The sequence below is a fragment of the Ptychodera flava genome, chromosome 6 (assembly GCF_041260155.1).
Source record: "Ptychodera flava strain L36383 chromosome 6, AS_Pfla_20210202, whole genome shotgun sequence".
NCBI lineage: Eukaryota > Metazoa > Hemichordata > Enteropneusta > Ptychoderidae > Ptychodera > Ptychodera flava.
In genome coordinates, this window is record NC_091933.1 from 37,204,876 (window position 1) to 37,230,292 (window position 25,417).

The 25,417-nt window shown below is 37.4% G+C and overlaps 1 protein-coding gene across 1 annotated transcript; it reads left to right on the forward strand.

The window, feature by feature from the left end:
• Window positions 1-2,227: 2,227 nt before the first annotated feature.
• LOC139135661 (torsin-1A-like) lies at window positions 2,228-21,997 on the forward strand. Its single transcript, XM_070703193.1, has 5 exons — window positions 2,228-2,551; window positions 17,493-17,758; window positions 19,257-19,432; window positions 20,163-20,287; window positions 20,854-21,997. Exons 1-5 carry the CDS (start codon window positions 2,314-2,316, stop codon window positions 21,150-21,152), a joined length of 1,104 nt encoding a protein of 367 aa, XP_070559294.1. The 5' UTR covers window positions 2,228-2,313; the 3' UTR covers window positions 21,153-21,997.
• The last annotated feature ends 3,420 nt before the right edge of the window (window positions 21,998-25,417 follow it).

Below are 25,417 nucleotides of genomic sequence, written 5' to 3' on the forward strand. Positions count from 1 at the left end.
CCAAAATCAGAAATATACTTAGGAGAAGATGTTCGCTTCAAAAATTAGCACGCAAATACGTATTAGCAGACAAGCAAATTGTTAAGAAGATTTTACAATCAGCGTGCATATCCCTGAGGTGCTAGTTTAAGAAACCAAGCCATACAGGGAATTTAAGAATGCTGCACAAGTACCGATTTATTAAGCACTTGACAGGGTCGAAAGAAATTATACCTAGAGTAAGCATTTCTCCGGAGTATTTTGAAAGTTTTTGGGTGCTGAAAATGTCGTACAATCACTGCGTATATTGTTATATCGGTCATTCTTCCCACCCATGACCTAGGTTTATTATGTCTACAACATTTTGAAAGTCTGTGTGTAAGGTCATTCCTTCGTGGCTTTGAATTCAATTAGTGGTGTTTAGATTTTTTCTAGTAGGTCATGTTTACTAGAAGTCAAGATTTGTTTAGAACAGCAATTAGCATATCAATAGATATTTTGTTGACATAATCATTTTAGTATAAATACGGGACGGTACAGATTTTCAGAAACACTTCAGTGTTTACTGCAAGACTGTTGGGACTTTTCAAGACCTTCACAGTGACTGTGAAATCTGCGCGATTTTGATCTACATAAGCCTGCAAGCCAGAGCATTTCTTCATCCATCACTGTGCCTGTCTACACTTGACTCTCTGGAGACTAGGAGTTTTGTGCCGTCCCACCTGAGATAAGTCATTTTGCTGTGCATTGTAAATTTATTTAGTTACCTCTAGGTTTAATTATAGGTTTAAATAAATTTGCTTTTAAGAAAATCGCTGATTTCACCGCCTTTTTTCTGTCATCACAGTTTACATTAATAAGCCCATATAATGACATAACAAATTGAAATAATTCAATATTCTCATGACCATATTGACATTAACATGTCCGTTTTGCCTTCTGTCAAAAATCAACACAAGGAGAGTGCAAACGGACCGTATGGGCAACAATTCACACAACAGCCTGACCACAACTTAATGATCTTAGCATCTGTCTTTGATAAACAATGACAACCATCAAACTTAGCATGTGGGAATACAAAACCATTCAAGTGACTGATGAAGGCCCACTTTTGGCCGAAATGCCGCTCGGAAAAATCACCAACATAAAACCTCTTTCCTTGTCAAGGTCAAGCGCCACTGAGCATTGTTTACCTTTGGATATTAGGCGTTATACAAATTTTCTAGATAGATAGATAGGTCACATGACAAGGGTCATAACACTATCGATTCACTGGTTTCTCACCATGTTTCCCTTATCACGAACCACATTCATCTTCTCACTATTCCGTATCACAAACAAAGGTAGATGCAGTGTGTGAAGTTGCCTTCATTTCCTTTAATATAGATTCGATTTTTCAAACACAGACTATTGTTTAATAATCAATAATCTCATAAGAGTTTTTAAAATTTTGTTGAGCTTATTGTCTAAGTTTTGGTACATTTATTTTTTATTTTGAGTTTATTGAATATTAATACAAATTACACATTACCTTTAAAGTATCATTTTGTCTCGTAAATGGGCTATTGTACCAAGCATAGTGAACTTCATAATCGGCCATTTTGTAACTTTCAGTTGCCATTTTGGGGTTTTATGACGTCATCTAAATAATTAATTTGCATCAGTTTATATGTTTTGTCTGTCATGTGGGGTTATGGGTTTTATGGGAAATGTAAATATTTTTGCCGAATAGACTCCCATGTATAATGATTTGATATATTTTGGCGAAGAATTTGCTGGGGGACTTCAAAATTATATCAAGCCAGATGGGGGACTTGAACACATAGTGAGTTCGTTAGGGTGTATTGAAAAAAAAATCGAACTTTTTGGAATCGACCGCTCCCCCTCCAGAGGTTTTTGTGAATGCAGCCTAAGCCACCTGACTATAACTTCACCTGTCTACCAATCTGACTTGAATCCGTTCAGGCGTTTTTGATTTATTGTGTGAACAGACAGACAGACAAATAGACACACGCACAGACAGACAGAAAGACATCGCTACGACATCAGCTTACCTGTGTGAACACGTGAGCTAAAAAGGCTTTATATTGTAATGATCGCTCCGTTACACAGACAGACTCTACCGCAAATTCTCCGTTAGAAAAATATACAGGCACTACTGTAGCTCAAATCGACCCGGAAGAGGAAAAAATACGGTCAATGGGACATTGTCATTGCAGTATACAACGACCCGTGGCGGAATAAGCTCAAAGTTCAAAGTCCGCCATGCTCTAAACGAAGAAGAGCGCGTGCAGTCTTTACTGGTGGAAGAGAGTGCGGTTAGTTTCTTTTGACATGGCCATACCTAAGAATACGAGCAGCAGACTGAAGGTGGTGATGGTTTCCGTGGTAGTGGTTTTATTATTGTCGGAAATTAGTGTAAAACCAGCAGAAGCAATCGGTATAGGCTTAAGTTTAGGGGCAGCTGGTGCTGCCGTGGCGGGTATGTTCGGAGTGCATAAATACGGCAACTCACTGTGGTGCTCATTGCGCGAATGCTGTCCGGAGAACTGGGCCGAAGCAAATATGAAAGGTGAGAAAGAACATGTATACTTTGTCATAGACCGTGCATAGTTTAAATACAATACGAAACGGGTTCAACCTGAGAGCGAGCGCAGCGTATCTTAGTGACAAACAAACAACCTTTCATAACAGGATCAAAGATCCACTCTCGTGCATGATTTTTTGACTACATGATTCGATCATTAATTCAATGCGTCCCTTTGCTGCCTCTTTCGTCATTGTCCACAGTTTGTGAAATAAGTGGGCTCATACTTAATTATGCAAAATATATTTTTATAAATTTGCAACTTAGAAAAATCGAGTACAACTCTATCCTTATATAGATATGCATCGTCGTACTTTATGATGAACTAAAAAACAAGGCTGCCATCTCTTATAAAACAAGATTTCTTACACAAACAATCGCAGCAGGTGTCAATACATTTTTATCAATCACAGATCGGACGATGTAACTTAAAATATGGATGCAAACAGAAGTACACCTATGAAGAAATTATTAAAATGATATGGATTTAATCGACAACATCTTAAATTTGGTGAGATAACATAACGACTGATCGTCGGCATACCAATGAACGCAAATGTTAAACCCCTTATTCCTGACTTATTCTCGTACTCATATGAGTCAAGTTTCATTCTTATTAAAATGTAGCTAGGTTCCTTCTTTATAAGCCAGAGTTATGAACGCTGGCGATAATCTGTTGAGCTTGGATAATCCAATCATATCACCGTAATCATAGCTTTTCTTATAACGTAGAGATTAAGGAAACAGAGTAGGAACTCAGCTTTATATCTGGACCTTTTTTATTTTTAGCTCATATTTGTTTTATATATAAATACCAAAAAGAGCTTATATGGTGAGTCTGAGTGGCGTCTGTATGTCTGTATATTTGTGGGTATGTATGTGCTCCCATACCGCCAAAGCTACCGTCTCAGTATTTGGTGTACAGGTAGATATAGGGTTGAAATGTAAATTTGTTCAAATGACCACATCAGTGTCAAAAATGTGCAAATGAGATAAGAAAAAGGGAAATACTGCAAGTGTGCAGGAGTGGTGGCAGTGAACTGAATCAGCCCACTCATCTGAATAAGAGGATTTGACCTTTAACCTATTTGTATGCAGGGTACCTATTATGTTTGGGAGTGGTAGCAGTAACTGAAACAGCTAATTGGTCATTTCCTGTCATTGTTTTATGAACTGTGACATATTAACAGATCTGCTGAAACCATGGATGTCTATTTTTGTACATCCATGGTTGAAAGATTCTCTGCTATGCATGTTGCTAAAGTTGACCTTCGGTACCTAAAGTTTCAGACCTTATTTACTTTTGTCATTCTTAATTTTCTGGTTTAAATATTTCTTGTTGTTTTTCTGGTTGTACTGTGCAGAAATTATCATAACATCAACGTATAATATTCCTGCACTGAACAGATAGAAATAACCACTTATTGTTGATCTTTGGTATGTACCAATTCTGATCAAATTTGAGCGACACCGTATAATTACAGTATTTTTAGCTCACGTGTGTAAACACGTGGGCTAATGTCATAGCGATGTCTGTCTGTCTGTCCGTGTGTATGTGTGTGTGTGTGTGTTAGTGTGTGTGTGTGTGTGTGTGTGTGTCTGTCTGTCTGTTTACACGATAACTCAAAAACGCCTGAACGGATTCAAGTCAGATTTGGTACACAGGTACCATATGCTACTTGCAAGAACTGATTAGATTTTGGTTAGTGTGGCTTGCATATTAATGAAGTTATGCAATATCGTTTTTTTCCGTACAATGGTTTCCCAATGGAGACGGTAATGACAGTGTAGACATATATCAAGAAATACTGCACAAAATTTCATGAAACTTTTCACAGATGACAATCTAAGAACATTATGATGATACTGTGAGTGTCATGTCAATTATCTTCTCATTTGCATATTTAATGAACTTTTGTTATTAGTGAGATAACTCTGAATTTCCTGCATTAAACTTGATGATACTTGCAACAAATATTGATCTGATATATATCTAATTATACTTAGGAGCATTAGGAAGTGTCAAGTTGATAAATAGCTCATTTGCATATTTTATGAAGGTCTGTAATTAGTCATATAACTCCAATATAACTTCACCAAATGTGATGAAATCTGCTGCAGATACTATTCCGACTGATATCTAACTGTAGTGTAAAGCATTTAGTAGTGTGAAATTAAGTAAGGGTTCATTTGCATATTTAATGAACTTTGTAATTATGTATATAACTTTGAAATTACGGCACCCAAGTCAGTGAAATTAGGTACAGATATTGATTTGATAAATATCTAATTGTACTGAGAAGCATTTGGCAGTGTCAAGTTAACAAATCGGTAATTTGCATATTTTATGAAGTTTTGTAATTAGTGATATAACTCCAAAATAACTGCACCAAATGTGATGAAATCTGCTGTAGAGACTGATCCGACAGATATCTAATTGTGGTGTAGAGCATTTAGTTGTGTGAAGTTAATTAAGGGTTCATTTGCATATTTAATGAACTTTGTAATTAGTGATATTACTCCAAAATTACAGAGTTAAATTTCATGAAACTTGCTACAGATGTTGATCTGATAAATATCCAATTGTACTGAGAAGCATTGAGCAGTGTCAAGTTAATAATTAGCTCACTTGCATATTTCATGAAGTCTTATAATTAGTCATATAACTCCGAAATAACTGCATCAAATGTGATGAAAACTGCTGCACATACTGATACGACAGATATCTTACTATACTGTAAAGTTAATTAAGGGTTCATTTGCATATTTAATAAACTTTGTAATTAGATATATCACTCTGAAATTTCAGCACCAAAATTTTGTGAAACGTGCTACAGATATTGATTTGATAAATATTTAATTGTGCTATGAATCATTGAACAGTGTCAAGTTAATTTAGGGTTTATTTGCATATTTAATGAACTTTGTACTCTAAAATTACAGCATTAAATTAAATAAAACATGCTAAAAATGTTGATCTGATGGATATCTAATTGTCCCATAAAGCAGTGTCAAGTTAATTAACAGCTCATTTGCATATTAAACAAGTCATTGACAATGACATAGTCCCCACTTGTAATAGGAGTATTAGTCTTGATAGGGCAGGGAAATGTGGTCATTAAGAAGTATCACTGGAGTGTATATGTTCAGATCTATGGACACATAGGTCTATGTCATTGTTCCCAATTTGAAACAAGAGGCATGTCTAAGTTATTATTCTAAATCGGGAAAAAAGATCAGACCTCTAGCTGTATTGGCCAGCCAAGAAATACATATGCGCATAATAAATGAGGTAAAAGATGTGACAACTTATGGTCTATTATCCTATCAGAATTGAAGCGTAAAGAACTTGTGGTTACTGAGTTATGCATATATGTACATAATCAGGGTCAAAGGTCATCAAGGTCACGTGACATTTTGAAAAAAAATTGTATCGCTAATTAATCCATATATGCCGAAATTCAGACCTCTAGCTCTATTGGCTTGCCCACAATCATATATGTACATCATTAATGAGGTAAAGCATGTGTTGTCATAAGGTCTCCCATCCTACTAAATATAAAGGACATAGCACTTGTGGTTACTTATTTATTGACATAATCGTGTATTTTAGGTAAAAGGTTATCGAGGTCACATAACATTTTGTCAAAAAATTTATATCCTGTAGTCTGACCCTATATACAAAAAATCATACATCTAGCTCTTTTGGCTGGCTCAAAATTAGATATGCACATAATTAATGAGGTACAATATGTGGCGTCATAAGGTGTCCCATCATACCAAATATGAAGGTGTAGCACTTGTGGTTCCTGAGTAATGGACAAATATGTATATTTGAGGTCAAAGGTCACCAAGGTCACATGACATTTTGTCAAAAAAATTGTATTGCTAAGTTATCCCTATATACCAAAAATCAGACCTCTAGCTCTATTGGCTCGCTCAAAATTAGATATGCACATAATTAATGAGGTACAATATGTGGCATCATAAGGTGTCCCATCATACCAAATATGAAGGGTGTAGCACTTGTGGTTACTGAGTTATGGACAAATATGTATATTTGAGGTCAAAGGTCACCGAAGTCACGTGACATTTTGTCAAAAAAATTGTATTGCTAAGTTATCCCTATATACCAAAAATCAGACCTCTAGCACTATTGGCTCGCTAAAAATTAGATATGTGCATAATTAATGAGGTACAATATGTGGCGTCATAAGGTGTCCCATCATACCATATATGAAGGGTGTAGCACTTGTGGTTACTGAGTTATGGACAAATATGTATATTTGAGGTCAAAGGTCACCAAGGTCACGTGACATTTTGTCAAAGTGTCTGAGATATCTGCGTGAACGGATGGACTCACGGATGGACTCACTGACGGACATGACCCAATCTATATAAGCCCCCTGGACTTTATCTGTGGGGACTAAAAACTGTGTCACTGCATCCTTTTTGCAATATGAATACGATGAGAAACTAAATTTTTATTTTTCTTGGCCTTATACATGGGAGTCTATGGACTGCCTTATACATGGGAGTCTATGGACTGCCTTATACATGGGAGTCTATGGACTGCCTTATACATGGGAGTCTATGGAGGTGAAAACTAAAAAGTCCTCTAACACGGCCAAATTTGATCGCATTGTGAAACAAATCGACGTGCATCTGTATGAGGTAGGGTACTATCCTTGTACCAAGTTTGAACGAAATCACTCCAGGCGTCTTTGAGATATCTGCGTGAACGGACGGACGCACGGACGGACGGACGGACGCACGGACAGACGGACGGACGCACGGACATGACCAAACCTATAAGTCCCCCCGGACGGTGTCCGTGGGGACTAATAAAGTTTTGTAATTAGTGATTAAACTCTGAGAGTACTGTGCGAAGTTGAAAAAAACCTGCTACATATAGTGATAACATATATCTCATTGTTCTGTGAAGCATACTACTATTGATGAACCTGTTGTAAAACACGTGAGCATATTCAGTTCTATACACTGCAAGATCCGAGGTGCAAACTTTTTATAGACTACCCCCTCGCTACGTATTTAAGTGTTGCGAGTGTAGCGAAGGCTAGGAAAAGAAGTCTAATTACAGTGAAATATATTAATGCGCAGCCTGTTTAAGATGGGACTATTTTCACATAGAGTGTCTGATATGGAATTTTAGCGTTAATTTAGCTTCGCTACACTTCGCTACACTTGTTCTCATTTGCATACAACTTCCCACCTCGCTTCTTGAATTAGATGCACTTCCCATTGAGTGCTGGCCACTAGTACTTTGTAGCTATATGCGAAATTTCATATGTTGGGTTGCATTCATTTTCATGTTTTGCAGATATCTTCGTTTTTTTATCTCCAATTTACTTTGTAAATTATGGTGCCCTTGTCGATGTGTGCTTCCATATTAATTATTTTTTGTGATTGATGTCACAGTCTCATCAACTTTTGTATCGTTGCGTTCTTTTTTAACTCTTTGAGTGCCAACGTCAATTTTTGTTCACCTTATCATATTAAAATGTAACTCCAACAATTTTTTTTTAAATTTTTTCTAAACTTTTGATCAAAAACTGTTGCCAATGACAAGTGAAGTCTGTTTCATCCAAAATTGTCAAAAAAAAATTACCAACAAAATTCATAAAAATTGGTAAAATTTTGCACTAAAATTTTGATGGGAAAATGTACATCACTCAAAGGTTTAAGGTGGTTGCTATATCGACAAATAAAACATGTACAAACGTTGAAGCATAGCTCAATGCAATAACAAGCATACAATTATACTGAAAAAGATGATAATTAGCATGTGAATTTTTATTAATGAATAAAGTAAGACTGCACTCCCAATATATCTACAAACTCTTGTATACACATGAAGTAATACTGTATTCTGTATTCCCTGAAACACTACTACAAGCTTTTCGTCTACGACATATATGCCTAATGTTATTTCTCTGAACACCGTGACGATCGGAACTAATTTGGGATAATTGGATCTTCATATTACCCAAATTTCTCAAAAGTGTTTGTTGCCCTATAGCTGAATGTTGTAATATTACAAATTACTCATAAAAACAAGTGTGTAACTCAAAAAGAAAAGCAGATGAGCTTACATTTGTAGATTAAACCGACAGTACTTCACAATCCAATTATCCCTAATTAGTTCCAATCGTGTTTCTTATACTTGAAGTTGAACACATTTCATAATGAATGAGTTCCTTTCGTTCTAAATGAGTCCTCAGCAACGTCAATGCATGCATCAGTGTAATTAGGCCAAGGTAATTAAAGTCTTTGTTTGACGTCCACTCTAAATGGGAAAAGGTAAGCGTCTAAGCGGCTGAAAAACACACACAAGAAAATTAACACAATGTAATTTGATTGCAGCAAATAAAAAATTGTAACAAACTTTTAGTTCAGAAAAGCTAAGCGGTCATGTCCTAAAATTTCCTATTCAAATACATTGTGTGTGTTTTTCATGAAAACCTTAAAAACCTACGCGGGTGGGGACGAAAAACAAAGAAATTAATTACTTTGGCCTTATGCACAGTCGCATAACTTGCCATAGATTGTCCTTCATTTCAAGGTAACCGTAAGAGACGAGTCACATCTGCAAAGAATAGTCCAATGTTATACAATGTTTGCATCATATGTTGTCGATATGACAATTCTAATTAAAGAGATAACTGGAACGAGGACATTTGACAGCACAGGAGTACTTGATGTTTGACGTCTTTTGGTCAAAATACAGAGTTTAAATAGAAAAGATCGCACCATGGAGGGCCAACCTCCGCCGTGATGTGAGCATTGACAGTCCAAAGTGCGTGATTTACAACTGAAAACGATAGACGGCCAGGGTGCGTTTCGGTTGGAAGTAAAGACTGTACTAGAGCTTTTATGCCAGAATGGTGATACATGAAAATCATACAATGGCCGAGAGAGTTCTTCCAAATGCAAAATGCAGATTGCCTGCACTTCCCCAGGTGCTACAGGTGCAACAGAGGAAGTCCTACTTTCAGGACGAAACGTTGTGCAGATACAATAAACTATTTGAACCAGCAGATTGGTACCTGTGTAATACTCTATAAACGAATATATATATATATATATATATATATATATATATATATATATATATATATATATATATAAATATATAAAATTATATATACGTATTGTGTACTAGTTGTAAAGACATTCACACGTTCACTGATATCACACACAAACGTTGGAAAGACCATGGAGAAGACACGTCACATCCATAAACGGAGTAAACAGAATACAATTACGTATAAGCATGCGTAAGCGCTATACGTAATATCATGATGCTGTATTCAAATGTATATAGATTTGTTTCCGTTGTTTAGACTCACCGGAGACTCACCGGATAGCAAATGTCTGACTAATTTGTTATCAGAGATACGACTAGTAAAATGTACATAGACTTGTTTTCAATACTGAGCTAGGGCTGGTAAATAAATACAGACCTACTTTCATCTTTCATTCAGAGATTGGACTGGAAAATGCATACAGACTCGTTTTCGATTCAGACTAGCTTTCGATTTATACAGGCTTTGAAGTTGTACATATAGACTCGTTTTTGATTCAGGGTAACTACTTACAAGATATAGATTGATCAGTTTTCGATTTAGACAAGCTAGAGAAGTTTACATATATACTCATTTTCGATTCACGATAGTAGCTTTCGAAATGAAGGTATATTGTAGGTCGTAACTCAATTTACAATACTTTGTTATCGATCACAGATCGGGCGATTTAAGTAAAACATGGATGAAGACAGAAATACACGACTGATGAAGTCATAGAAATGATAAACTTTTAATCAACAACGTAATATAACATTACGAAAGATTATTGAACCATTTCTTCCTGGCATATTCTCTTACTCATATGAGGTTAAGTTCCATTTATATTCAAATGAGGCTAAGTTCCCTCAATCTCTATACAAGCCAGTGTCAAAAACACTGGTGATGATCTGTTGAGCTGCGATAATCCAAGCATATCAAATTACCGTAATCATATCTATCCTAACGAGTTACAAATGAAGGGCAACAGTGAGTACGAACTCAGCTTTACATCTCGACCTGTTTCTCTATACTGATACAAATGGGCTGCACACAAAGCTGTATGACAAGAGGGAGATTAAATTTTATTTATTTATTTATTTATTTTATATATGTGTAACGGCCTAATGGGATTTTGGTGTGTTTTCTGTCGATTGTGTTTCTCGTTTTGTGTGCTGTGCCGGTATTTTGAGTTTTCTAATATACTAGCATTATTCATGACTTTGATTCGTACACTCTCATTCAACCAATAGAACTTACCTTGTATTGTTACCCCTCGCTCACATGAAATCACCTGGATGTTTTATTCAACCGATAGAAACTTACCTTTTATTGTTCCTCTCGCTCATATGAAATCACCTGGATGTTTTAATTCAACCAATGAATAAAGCTAAGCTGGCATTACCACGTGGATTGCCAATATAAAAGCACTCCACGCATAATTTGCTTCAGTTCACCTCTGTAGCCGGACATGCAGATACAAGGAACTGACAATGACTCTGTGTTGCATTTTCAGGTTAGTTTCTTTTCTTTGACTACATTAATTGTACGGTAGTTTGGAGTATTCACTATGTATTTTGTTGCATTGTTACTGCTGTATTTTAGTGTATGTAATTGCTGTATTTTGGTGTACACGATGAATTGCTGTAAATTTTGCACTCGTGTAATTTTGGTCAGTTCACCTCTGTAGCCGGACAGGCAGCATACAAGGAACTGACAATGTCTCTGTGTTCCATTTTCAGTAAGAAACGCTATCACTAGTGAAATGCATTTGAGTGTCGGGTTGTGGTTGACAGCGAGGACCATGACAAATGGCGTAGTCGACTGGATTGGCAAGTCCTAGTCCTTTTCCTGGTGTTTTGGATGGAATGGTGAGCGGAAGATACTGACGAGTGCCACGTCATAACTGGTCAGAAGTGTCTGGGCAGCGGACAACGCCAAACCAGGTGTGTGTCTTTATTCCGTTGGACGTTTTTGAGAGCCACCCGGACTGCATACAGACGAGGAGCCAGGTCCGTACGTCGACGGTGAGGAAAATTCTCTGCGCAGAGTACCAAGTGTTGAAGCTACAGAAATGTTGTCCCGGCCTGAACGGCCTGCCAAGTATTTGTTGAAATATCCCACTAATTTAGTATTTATTGATTCATTAAATTTCTCCTAGCATTGAGTTGGGTCTAACACTGCGTTAGTGTAGATATATTTGAAGTATTCAGTGTTCAAAAAAAAGTTGGTGCTAAGTATTTTTTTTTCTGTAATTTTTGAGCATTTAATTAATTTCGTCAGATATTATCTGTACGGTATATAAATTATAATATTCATTCATATCGCACCTTGGTCTGAAGAACCTTTAACATTTTAGTCATTATACAGCCTCGTGCTACATATTATTTGTTGAGATATATATTCTTTGCATGTTGATATTTGTCATTGTGTAGTTTTGACTTGATCATATTCCTAAGAACACGTAGCTATTTTTGTTCTATATATCCCAACTTGCACTTGTTTATTAATCCACATTTATGTAATTAGAAGGAGTTCCCTTTTCAGTGCCTTCTCATTTTCCTGTATCAATCGGAAGATAGACTTACAATTTTCATAAAATGGCTTCCAATGTATCAATTCAAGAGCGAAGCATTTATGTTCAACATTTGCCTGTTGCATGTACTGTCGAAAGTGTCAAAGAATTCTTAGAACAGCAGCTTCGTGTGGGAAATCTTGAGCAAATTTATATTTCTGGTGAAGATTCTGCTTTTATCATTTTCGAGGATATAGAGTCTATCACAGCTGCTTTGCCAGTTATACACAAAAGCACATTTAAGGAATGTAGGTTACGGGCAAGTCATATGACAACAAGTCGAGCGTTGGAACTTGGACACTTAATGGAAGAGGTCAAGCAGAGTGCTACACCACAGCATACCAAACCAAAATCGGGAGATGTACAGGAAATTATAAGAATGCTGAGTTTACTATCTGAAGACGATAAGAAAGCAGTGGTGCAGGCCTTAACTCCCATTTCATCGAAGCCAACAGCAAAGCCAGAAATACCCACAACTGTGCCAAACCCAGTCCTATTTCCATCATTAGCAGCATCAATACAAACCACTGTTCCAGGATCTTCTCCAATTATTGTGTCGTCACCTGCTGAAGCAGTCGCTACACAGCCAGTCACAAACCCAACTGCCTTTCATTCAGTGGAATTCCCAAGAATAATTGTTTTCTCTGGTAAGGGTGATGTCACTTATGAAATGTGGCGCTACGAAGTTCGGGCACTACAGAGGGAAAATGTGTTTCCTGAGGCTATAATAATGCAGGTTGTCAGGAAATCACTACGATCCTCTGCTGCCGAAGTCCTATTGCATATGGGTGAAGACATCACCGTGTCGAGATTGATCGAGAAGATGGATATGGTTTTTGGGAAAGTGTTGCCCCCTGATGCAGTTTTGGAAAAATTCTATACAGCACGTCAAGGCAAGACAGAAAAGGTGGCCGAATGGGCATGTCGCATTGAAGGGCTGTTGGATGAGCTGAGATCAAGTCAATCTCTGTGACTAAAGATGCAGAGGAAACCATGCTCAGAACCAAGTTCTTTTCTGGTCTGTCAAATGATCAAGATAAGAGTGCTATAAGACACAGGTATGATACCAGTGAAAGTTACCCCGAGTTATTACTTGCTGCTAGGAAGCTAGAGGTAAATAAGGAGACCATCACACATGTTCACCAGAGAAGTGTGGCTGACAAGGATATGCTGGCCAAAATGGATGAGATCACCAAAAGTCTGGCAAGGTTATCCGAAAAGGTTGCTGAACTGGAGAAGCAAACTTCAACAAAAACACAATCCACTCCCCGTCGACGTGGTAACAACGAGGATGCCCAGGGACAGCGTAACAACAATAATTCTCAACCTAAGCAAGCTTTTATTGGTAAGTGCTTCCGGTGCGTTGAACTTGGACACAAGAAAGCAGACTGTCCTTTAAATGGGGAGTGGCCAGGCATAAGGAGGGACATGTACTAGGCCGGGAAGGAAGCAGTCTCTCTAACATAATTGATTCCTTGGTAGGTGATGCCAACGAAAGAGAGATCATGCTTGGAAGATTCCCTTGTGTAGCTCTTATAGACACAGGATCAATGGTATCTACTGTTTCTGAAACCTTCAACAGAGATAAGCTACAGAAACCAATCCAGGAATTGAACAACCTAGTTAGGGCAGAAGGGGCTAGTGGTACAGAAGTTCCTTATATTGGTTATATTGAAGTCGAAGCACATTTGCCTGATAGTCATGGACAGGAAATATCCAAAGATATCCTTTTGCTTGTGGTTGAAGACACAGAATATAATAGATCAGTACCAGCTGTTATAGGCACAAATGTTCTCCGACACTTTGTGGTTGAGCCAGAAGAAGTACAATCTAAACCAGAACTGTTACCGGAATGGAGATTGACATACCAAGCAATTATCCATCGACAGAAGATTGAAGCTAGGACATTTCCAGTCACCAATACTAAACCTATAACAGTCGGGTCATATGAACGCACAGTCATCCATGGATTTTGTAGGGTGGACATAAGGAATTGTGGATCAACTGTTGTGGTGGAACCAGAGAATGATAAACTTTTACCTGGTGGCTTACTTGTTACTCCTGCAGTGTTGAAGTTAGAGCCTCAGGGAAAATCATGCCGGATACCAGTAGTAGTGACAAATCTTGGAGCACGAGCAGTTACAGTCCCCCTGAAAAGCACCCTAGGCAACATCAGCTTGGCATCCAATGTCTCACAGCCTTTAGACCCATATGGAGAGGATATTGATGCACACTCTAAGGACGCCACTTCACAAAAAGTACCTGAATGGTTGATGCGAGATCTGGAGTTAGAGGAGGCAGGTGCCGAATTATCTGATGTCCAAAAAGAAAAAGCCCTAGCTGTTATTGGAAAATGGCAAAATGTATTCTCCACGGGTGAAATGGATTTAGGATGCACAACATTGGTAACCCATACTATAAAGTTAACAGATGAAACACCCTTTAAGGAAAAATACCGTAGAATTCCACCTGGTATGTACGAGGAGTTACATCAGTACTTGAATGAAATGCTACAGAGTGGTGTGATTAGAGAGCCAAACAGCCCATGGTCTTCAAATGTAGTTTGCATAAGGAAATCCGATGGAAAGCTGAGGATATGCATTGATTATAGACGCCTGAATTCCAAAACAATCAAGGATGCGTATGCACTTCCCAGAGTTCTGGATACACTTGACAACCTTAGTGGGGTGGAATGATTTTCATCACTAGATCTCCGTTCGGGATATATCCAGGTAGAGATGGCAGAAGATGACAAACAGAAAACAGCCTTCACAGTTGGAAACTTGAGCCTATTTGAATTCAACCGCATGGCTAATGGACTAACCAATGCGCCTGCAACATTCCAGTGTCTCATGGAAAGGTGTTTTGGAGAACTGGCCTTCAGAGAATGCTGCATATATCTGGATGATGTTATCATTTTTTCTAGAACCTTTGAGGACCATCTTGTGAGATTAGAGCGTGTATTCCGGTGTTTGGAGTCAAATGGTCTAAAATTGAAGGCAAGTAAATGTGTTCTATTCCAGAGGAAAGTAAAATACCTGGGACACATAATATCAGCTGATGGAATTTCAACTGATCCAGATAAGGTAGCAGCTCTACAGAACTGGCCAGTACCAACCAATGTAATGGAACTGAGGCAATTTCTTGGGTTTGCTGGATACTACAATAGATACATACAAAACTACAGTAAGATTGCTAAGCCCCTGAATGACTTGTTGTGTGGAAGACAATCAAGAAATAAAGCTGGGAGATTTCAAAAACTTTAATGGGGATGACATGAACAGCAAGCCTTTGATTCACTTAGAGAAATCCTGATGGCTTCACCAATATTAGCTTTTGCGGACTACACACTACCATTTGAACGCCATACAGATGCAAGCTCAAAAGGTCTTGGAGCTGTACTATACCAACGTCAGAAAGGTATCCTCCGGGTGATCGCCTATGCAAGCAGAGGACTGACTAAATCTGAAAGTGACTATTCTGCTCACAAATTAGAATTTTTGGCACTGAAATGGGCTGTCACAAAGAAATTCAGTGACTACCTATACGGAAACAAATTCACGGTGTATACTGACAACAATCCATTGACATACGTATTGACTTCTGCAAAACTTGATGCAGTTTGACACAGATGGCTGTCAGATTTGTCTTTGTACGACTTCTCTATTGTTTACCGAGGTGGTAAGAAGAATATAGAGGCCGACGCTTCATCAAGGATCCCATGGAATTGAGAGAACTCAGAAGAGGAAACTATTTTGGGGCCCAAGGTAGTCCAGGCACTGTGTCATGCAACAGAAGTTCCATCACTCGGAATCACTCGGAATGATAGCAGATGTTGAGGGATCAGTAGAAGTTCAAGGTGGAGGTAAAGTTGACTGGAATGGCCAAGGATACAGCAATGAGGTATATCATTGATGAGTCGAAGAAGGGCTACAAACCAATCGTAAATGGTCATACAGAGGATGTCAGATTACTTTTATGTGAATGGAAACGTCTTGTTTTAAAGAATGGTGTCTTGTACAGGAAATGTTTAATTGATGATGTAGAACACTTGCAACTTGTACTTCCAGAACAACATAGAAAATATGTCTACATTGATACATTAATTGTATGGTAGTTTGGAGTATTCACTACGTACTTTGTTGCATTGTTACTGCTGTATTTTAGTGTATGTAATTGCTGTAAATTTGGTGTACATGAATTTCTGTAAATTTTGCACTCGTGTAATTTTGGTCAGTTCACCTCAAAAACTGTAGCCGGACAGGCAGCATACAAGGAACTGACAATGTCTCTGTGTTCCATTTTCAGTAATAAACGCTATCACTAGTGAAATGCATTTGAGTGTCGGGTTGTGGTTGACAGCGAGGACCGTGACATATGTATTTACTTATTTATTTATTTTATTAACACTTTTATTGAGCGGCCAAGTTGATTTACAGTAATTTTCATCGGGGCTCATTCAGAAAAAATCGAATTAACTACAGATCACAGATATACGTACAAGAGGAGACAAACTACAGGGAAACATTCCTTCTGATGTGGTATTTCAGGTTACATTTGAAGGTATAAAGACAAGTACTTTGTTCAATATATCTGTAGGTCAGGTATTGCACCCTTAGACCCCTCGGAAGTGAAACGTACGTTGACCAGCTTTTAAAGTAGTCCTTGGTACATAACAGTCCTGGCGATATGAAGACCGTGTATTATTGTCATGAACATTGCAGTTTAGAGTAAATAACCTGGATAAATATTGTGGACAAATTCCATTCATACATTTTAACATTAAAATTGCTGTAAAGTAAAAAGTGCGCTGTCTAATTGACATAACATTAAGAGATGAAAATAAATCTGGTGATGGAATATGAAAGGGAAGTTCAAAGAGTTATAAATTTTAAATTATCCTTACTTGTCTAGTAACATTCTCTCCGCGAATGCTATCATGCGTGTGTCTCTCAGCTTCTAAATTATTGTAAGGTTTGTGCTTCATATAAAGATTTCGCCACGAGACAGAGTCTATTAGCATCCCAAAGTAGCGACTGGTATATTCGGAAAGTAAATCGACAAGATCTTTCGAATGGTAGATATGGCGAGATATTGGGACGAAAAATGACACTGCCGTAACTCAAATGATAAGCGTTTTCGGTGACGCACTTCGGAGACAAAGTTGTTTCAAGTATTTGCTCGATAAAATGAGAGGAAATGGTGTATTGGAAAATTTTGGGTCATCTCCATTTTTTGTTTACTTTGTATTTCATTCTCATTCTAACAGCTCTGCAAGAAACCATGAAGCAGAAGGTTTACGGTCAGCATTTGGCTGAGAAGGTTGTACTCGATGTTTTGAAGGGACACATTGAAAATCGAAATCCAGCAAAAGCATTGGTGTTATCATTCCATGGTACAACTGGTATCGGGAAAACCTTTGTCAGTAGGATAATTGCTGAAAGTCTCTTCAAGAACGGAATGAGCAGTAAACACGTTCACGTGTTTTCTACTCGATTACACTTCCTGCACGAGAGTAATCTTCCAGAATACAAGGTGAGGGAGAACCTAAATATAAGCAAAATAAATAAGTGTGTTTGTATATATGATGCCAATACCCAGTGAGCCTCGTTTCAGAAACGCTGAAAATTAAAAGCAAAATATCAGCTACGGCCTATTTTCATTAACTGAAGACAGAAACATTCTCAGACAATTGATGGAATCAACTGTCGAACATGTCTATGGTCTTAAACCATATGTTATAAGGATGAAGTCCTACTATTCTCCTCAGTTTTCATTTCTGTATGAAATGTGGATAATTAAGTGGTCGGTGGTTAATTGTAAGTATATTGGACATAAGACCGACAAAGAAGGAATGTTTCAATGATATTGCGAAGTATCTCAATAAATAAGGTCTATTCTATCGGTGTTATTGATAACTTTTGTTGGAATCTTATCACGTGATCAGTGCATTGGTCATGGTATCAGATGATGACCTTGTGATATCGTTAATTGGAAGAGAAGCTGCATTCTTGGTGATGCTCTTTTAAGCATATTTTATTAAATCTTAGTACCAACTTTCGAGTTTTCATGCGCAAATAATAAGCTTCTGCCTGACGCTTACCTTACTTAAGCCAAAGCCTGAATAGAACCCATTATTTCTACTCTACTGGCACAGTTTGAGGAAAAACTTGCCTTTATATATAGAGTTGCTGTCGCAAGATTGTAATAAGCTTATGTATGACGGACAAAATCTTTATTCGGACAATAGCGAAACACCTTATACACACTTTCAAATTTTTATTTTTTCTCAACATAGAAGTCCCAAACCCGAATAAAATATATATTTTCTAAAATCCCTGATATTGGAAAATCCGACGGTGTACAGTATACAGTCATTATTTGCACAATAGTCACGTAACAAGCATTTTGAACCTTCCAAAAATCTGGTTTTCCTCCCTATAGCGAACATGCTGCGAGATTTCCGTTCAAAATTTATGCATTGACAAGCCTTAGTAATACCTTACAAATGAGTGTCTGCGATTTTTTCTCCGAGTCTCCACTCATATTATATGGTGCGACAATTACAATTTCTTGAAAAGCACTTTAGTCTAACACCGTCAATAGTGCATAACAAAAAAATCAAAGGTCGGGTTTCCTAATATCAGGGCTTTCTGAAAATATACACTTTATTGGAGGTTGGGACTTATATAACTGAGAAAAAAATAAAAATTTGAAAGTGTCTATAAGGTATGTCGCTACTTTAACATCGGAAGACGTGCGGAATATCAACTGGATTTCCCCAAATTACACTTTACACACATAAAGGCGTTTTGATAAGCTGAACGTTATCGGAAATCATGTGACTTACCTATGTGTAAAAAAAACACGTAGTTTTCAAATTTTGGATCATCCGCGGGATTTAGCAGGCGACTTTTGGCCATAATAATTAAACGCTACCAAACCATGACTATCTTGAAAGTATTGCTTAATTAATTTGCAAACAATATGTGTATTTAACAATGCTCACATACTTTATGTAATTGCTCCCCAGAACCAGCTTCAGGATTGGGTCTCTTCAAATATTTCTACCTGCGGCTGGCAAATGTTCATCTTCGACGAAACGGATGAAATGCAGCCAGGATTGATTGATGTTCTGAAACCTTTCCTAGATTATTTTCCGGAAATTGATGGAGTAGATTATAGAAAGAGTATATACATATTCTTAAGGTCAGTAATTCCGTCACTCTGAAGTTTTCAAATCTTCTTTGCTTTACATTCTCACGCTCATCCCTCTGTTTTATATCTACGTGCGTACTGCCTCAAAGTTGCGGAAAATGAACGAACAATCACCGCAAGCACAACATGAAATATTTAGTGTAATGCATTTGCTTGGTGCTCAGAAGACCTGATTAAAATTGCTGGAAGCTAATTTCTCTTGCAGTTACGATCATTCATACTTGCGTGGACGCACGCGAGCGTAGGGTGTGTTAAAAACCGTTTGTTGTTCTGTACGAATAAAGTATATTCCACTTCCCAAAGGTCTGTACTTAACTGGGCACACCATTGGCGCCTGTGTTAGAGCATATCTGAGCCATTCACTGATTTTGTAATTATTGCAAGGCGGAAAAAAGAGCTATACCCTGATGACTAACATTTACCATGTGGTGACTGTTTATAATTACAACCGAATTTTAATATTTTACCAATACCCTTTGATAATGAAGATCCATGACATGCTGTTTCAAGTAACGCCTTTTCGATTGACTGACGTGAACAAAGACTTGAAGCTAGAAGGGTCATATGGTAGGAAAAACGAGTTGGGATTTACTTCACTGTACGTAAGTTTCTCTCCCTTGAAAGCTGGTGTCCGTGTTACCAAGAGAAATGAAGCCTTTGAATCTCACTGAGACGACTGAATAGTCTCTATTACAGAACGATTTTGAATGCTTTATTTCAGCAACTCTGGTGGAAGAGAGATATCACAGAGAACTCTGCAGCAATTTGAAGATGGCAAGAAAAGGGAAGACATCACTTTGAAAGAGATGGATGAACTTTTGAAACAAATGGCTTTCAATGAACCAGGTACTGATTGACCTGCCGTTTAAGCCTTTGAGTTAGACCTTTAATTGGCAAGATTATAATGACTTACGGGACATAAATTGCCGACGAGCGACCTGTTAACCTTTTAACGTACATGTACGTAAACACAGATGTTACGTTGTATCAGCAAATTTTACATCAACACAGAATGGGTCAATTTATCAAATATTGTGGTTTGGAAAAGAGAAGCTATCAAGATCAACAACAATGAATTCATTTCGAAACGAGTCGCTACCTCCAAAAATAATAACATTTCGGTTTTGAGACGACCATGTAAGCAAAACTCCCACCTGAGTCAGTTAGTCAGTCAGTCGGTCAGTCAATCACTCTCTCTCTCTCTCTCTCTCTCTCTCTCTCTCTCTCTCTCTCTCTCTCTCTCTCTCTCTCTCTCTCTCTCACACACACACACACACACACACACACACACACACACGAAAACATACGCACACACTGACGTTCATCAATCACATATCATTTACATTAAATAAAGAACTTTTGCATCCTTCGATAGAAAATATCTAATGTTAAATCCGATGTTAATTTTTCAGGCGGATTATGGCATAGCGACCTGTTAGAGAAGAACCTTATTTCCTTCATGGTTCCTTTCCTGCCGTTAGAAAGATCCCATGTCTTGAAGTGCATCCAAGATGACTTGCGTGCTAAGAAGTTTAACCTCGATATTAACAACCGTCTTTCAAATGACCGCAAATTTATAAATCAGATAGCAGATGAACTCGCCTACCGTCCAAAAGAAATAAATGCTTTCTCGGAAACGGGCTGTAAAAGAGTGCCAGAAAAGGTTGACCTCATTTTGAATGAGAGAAAACGTTCATATGAAAAACACTAATCATGAAAGTCATTAAACTTCAAAATAACAGAAGGTTGAAATTTCGAACAAGTGGAGGTAACTGGTGTAGCTTGCTAGCAGGGTACACTTACCCATTGATACATGATCCCACCACTTTACCAGTGGTTCGAGATTGCACAGTTGATTTTGTCAGTGATTTTTATTGTTTCTTGGACCTGGTGATTTACTTGCCTTGAATGATAACCATAGCTGGAATTGATTTGATGTCATGTTGCACCGCATAGTTGCTGATGATAAACGTAGCTATTATCGCAACCTGAAAATTACGTTCATCCCAGAATTAGCCAGTTAAATCCACATCAAAAAAGAAGATAATAATACTTTTCAAACACATTTTTAATATAATTTCAAAACATTTAGCGAATTCTGTCGATTGCACATTTTCTGTATGAAAAGCATGACTTTGTAACGGTTTCCAGGAATCATATATATACTCCCTATCAGTGGTATTATTTCACATGTGTAATGTGCTTCAGCCGTTGTACCGGCAACATGGGTTTGACAGAGATGGAAAATTATTTAAAACAGAAATTGATTTCATGTGTACGTTTAGGTTGTTTCCTATGTAAGGGTTACAAGTACACTTTTTAGTGAAATGTCCATTTGCAATTTCTTTGGGCTAATAATCACTCTCAGGTGAACCAATTTTCTGCAAAAGTAAAGTGCTAGAATTGCTGCATATACAATTATGAAATTCGAATATGTAAATCAAAGGGTCGAATTCCTCATTTTTGGTCGAAATGTTATTATCTGTAAACCTTCCTAACTGAACGCTTTGATATTTGGTATGATTAATTTCTTGATAAAATGGGAGCTCTGTGTCATTTTAGTGTTTGTTGAAAATCAATACAGATTTACTGATAGCATAAAGTCATTGTACCAAACACAGAAACCGGGTACGCACAGACTAAGCTGTACCCTGCAATTAAAAATTAAAGTGGATGAAAAGGAGATAGAAACATAGAATCCCAACTTTATCTGATCAATTCAAAAATGTAAAAGAGTTGCCTTGGGTGATAGGGGTGACTTGGAATATAACATCGATCAACTTTTACTTGATCACTGTTCATAGCTAGAAAGCAGATGCATGTTGATTCAAATGGCGTGCAGTGTGTGCTTGTCGTAAAAAAATGTGAAAATGCAAAGTTTTGCTTGCAAGCCCCCCCCCCCCGCCCGTCGCGTGGCAATTAATAGCGGAATTCATTGAAACGAATTACCAAAAGGAATATATTGGAAAAATACCAGTATATCGAGCAGTTACATACTGTGTACTCAAAACCGAATCGAAACGCAGGAAAATAGAGAGCAAGACTGAAATCGTTTGGAAATTTTACAAGACGTTGATGGGAACATATCAGAGCCACAGTTATACTCAGGTGAAGATGATGGCTTCAAACTGAACCAACACAAACGTGACAGCAAAATATCACGAAAATTTCACAATCAGAGTATCTATTCCTTATTCCTGCGCTGCTAATTCATGTAACAAAGCAGGGATGCAAGGCTGCCGCACAAGTGATAATTTTATTGAGCATTTGACAGGCTCGAAAGAAATTACTCCCCGGGTAAGCACTTCTCTGGAGTATGTTGATAGTTTTTCGGTGCAAAAAAACCGTACAAAACGTATGTATACATTAATAGGCCTATATAATGATATGCAAATTGAAATATTTTCACGTGATTTATAATTCAATACACTCATGATCATATATGCATCGTTTTGTCCGCCTTGCCTTCTGTCGACTTAAGTTAGAATCAGCAAACATTATTTAGCTTTTAAAAGTCACTCAAACATAGTAGAAGAGTACAAAAACAACGATGCGATTCGGGGATTTCAGATCAGGAGCGACGACACTTCATGAAGTAATATGCGCCTCCAAACTGAACTAATTAAATCATTTGCTCACAGTTTCCTTAAAGAAAGTTTCAACTATTCTTGTTTCAAATCAAGAATAAAAATCTTGAGTCAACATTGAATCTGTCTGTGCTAGGGAAAATGAATCAAAACTTACCTACAAGAGGAATTGAAGACTACCAAGCTCCGTGTTAATGCCGAAATATTATGCAGAAACATCTCGCTGACACTTTTGTCGTCAGCCAGATGTTTGTGGTGAAATTAATATATTGTATTTAGGGCAATTTTTTCCCGTTTTTGGTCGAAAAATCATATCCTATGAAGTCGCTTGTCTAATTGCTATGAAACTTGAAATGCATGGGCCTTGTGGTAAACTTACTTTACTTTTGTTCGAATGCTGGTGAATTTTGCATATTTGTATTTAGGTAACATCCCCACACCAATTTTTGGGTCAAAAATCTTCTGTGGAATTGTCGATCCGTTTGCTTTGAATTTTGATATGAATGTTTTTAGGAATGATTTATATCAGTTTCGTTCAAATTGTAACAAACCTGCAAGTCTAATTGAACTTGGTGTTCAATTAGACAACATTTTATGCTGGGATGACCACATAGATAATTTGTGCAAGACTTTGTCTGCAAGAATTGGTGTTATAAGACGACTACGCCCCTATTCTCAAAGGAGTGTTCTTTTGCTAGTTTATAACGCTTTGTTCTTGTCTGTAATTGACTATTGTTGTATTGTTTGGGCTAGTACGTCTAAGACCAATCTCCAAAGATTGTACAAACTCCAGAAAAGGGCTGGTAAGGTAATTCTCGGAGTTGACACGACTTTTCCTTCTCGAACAGTTTTTGTTAGTTTGCACTGGTTGCCCATAGATTTACGTATTGAATACTTTACAGCTGTTATGACTTTCAAAGCTTTAAATGGTCTCGCACCAAGCTATATTAGTGATTTATTCCAACCTCTCTCAGAAATGGATCGTTTAAATACTCGTAGTTCTAGTAATGGTAACCTTTACCCACCAATGTTTAGGACAAGCATGGGTCAAAGATCATTTGTATATCGAGCTACTAAAATCTGGAATTCCATTCCCCCAACTATCCGTGACTGTGAAGCCTTGTCGACGTTTAAATCAAACTGCATAGTTATCTTTCATGAAATATTGTAATGAAGGCTCTGACTTAGACTAGCCTATTTTTCCTTTGTCTTCGACATCTTCTATTCGTCTATTCCATACGTTTTTGTTTATTCGATGATTTGTTTGTGTGTTTTGCCTCTCTTTTCATGAGGGCTCTGATGGAAATTACAATTACTTTACTGTAATCAGATTACCCTCTTTAATAAAGTGTAATAATAATAATAATAATAATAATACTATATTTTTGATACAATTTTTGCTGTTTGGTCTAAAAATGCCAATATCTCATTCTTGAATCCCCCTGGTCTTCTTACCAAAACTTGAGAACCGCTGCACATTTCACCTTTTTATTTGGTGTGTAGATCCTTGCTCAATTGTCAATGCATTATTCGTACAGTTGTATTGGTACAATGTTAACAATCGGATTAAACTCTGAGATTCTGAGATAATGTGCGCACCGAAAGTGAGAGACTGAACTCTTCGCTCTAACTTTCCCCAGTGAAACTTTTCAACCATTTTCATACCAAGTCAAGAATAAAAATCAGGGGTCATCGTTCAAAGTGAGGTTAATTTTGAAATTCAAAATGGCCGCCATCCCTATGTTAACTTTATGGGGAAAAATAACATTTTCGATTTTCGAGAAACTATGACCGTGAAAATTTTACTTACGCCATGAACTTAAAAATGAGCCCGCACAAGCGGTACCAGGAAAGAATTGAAGAAATTTGAGAAATCCAATATCTGTCCCAGAGGCGCGAACTGCCTGACGAGCCATGAGCACGGACATGAGAAAGTATTGACATGTCGCACGTATACTCTTAGCTATGTATCAATATTTCAGATATATAATAGTATATAATTATTCATCATATTATACCTATATATTGATGGCAAAATTTAGCGAACAGAGATCAAGATGCGAGTGTTTGTTTCACGGTATAACAGACAAATAGAAAGACAGTCTCTCTATTTGTCCGTGTGACGGTGTCAACAAAATGAACCCTTCTAAGTAGCCCTGAAAATGAAATCATTTCCTACAGAGTAAACACCTGGTCGATAAAATTGAGGAGGGTCATTGAGAAGAGAACTTTGGATTTATCAACTAGAAATGACAAACAAACAAGATACAATAATAGGAGTTATACCACTCTCCGCCTCGTGCCCATTGTTCTAACAATGCTTTCTAATTTCCATAACCGAATATTTTATAATAATCAACGTGGCTTTCTTTTGTTTAAAAGTGTCCGG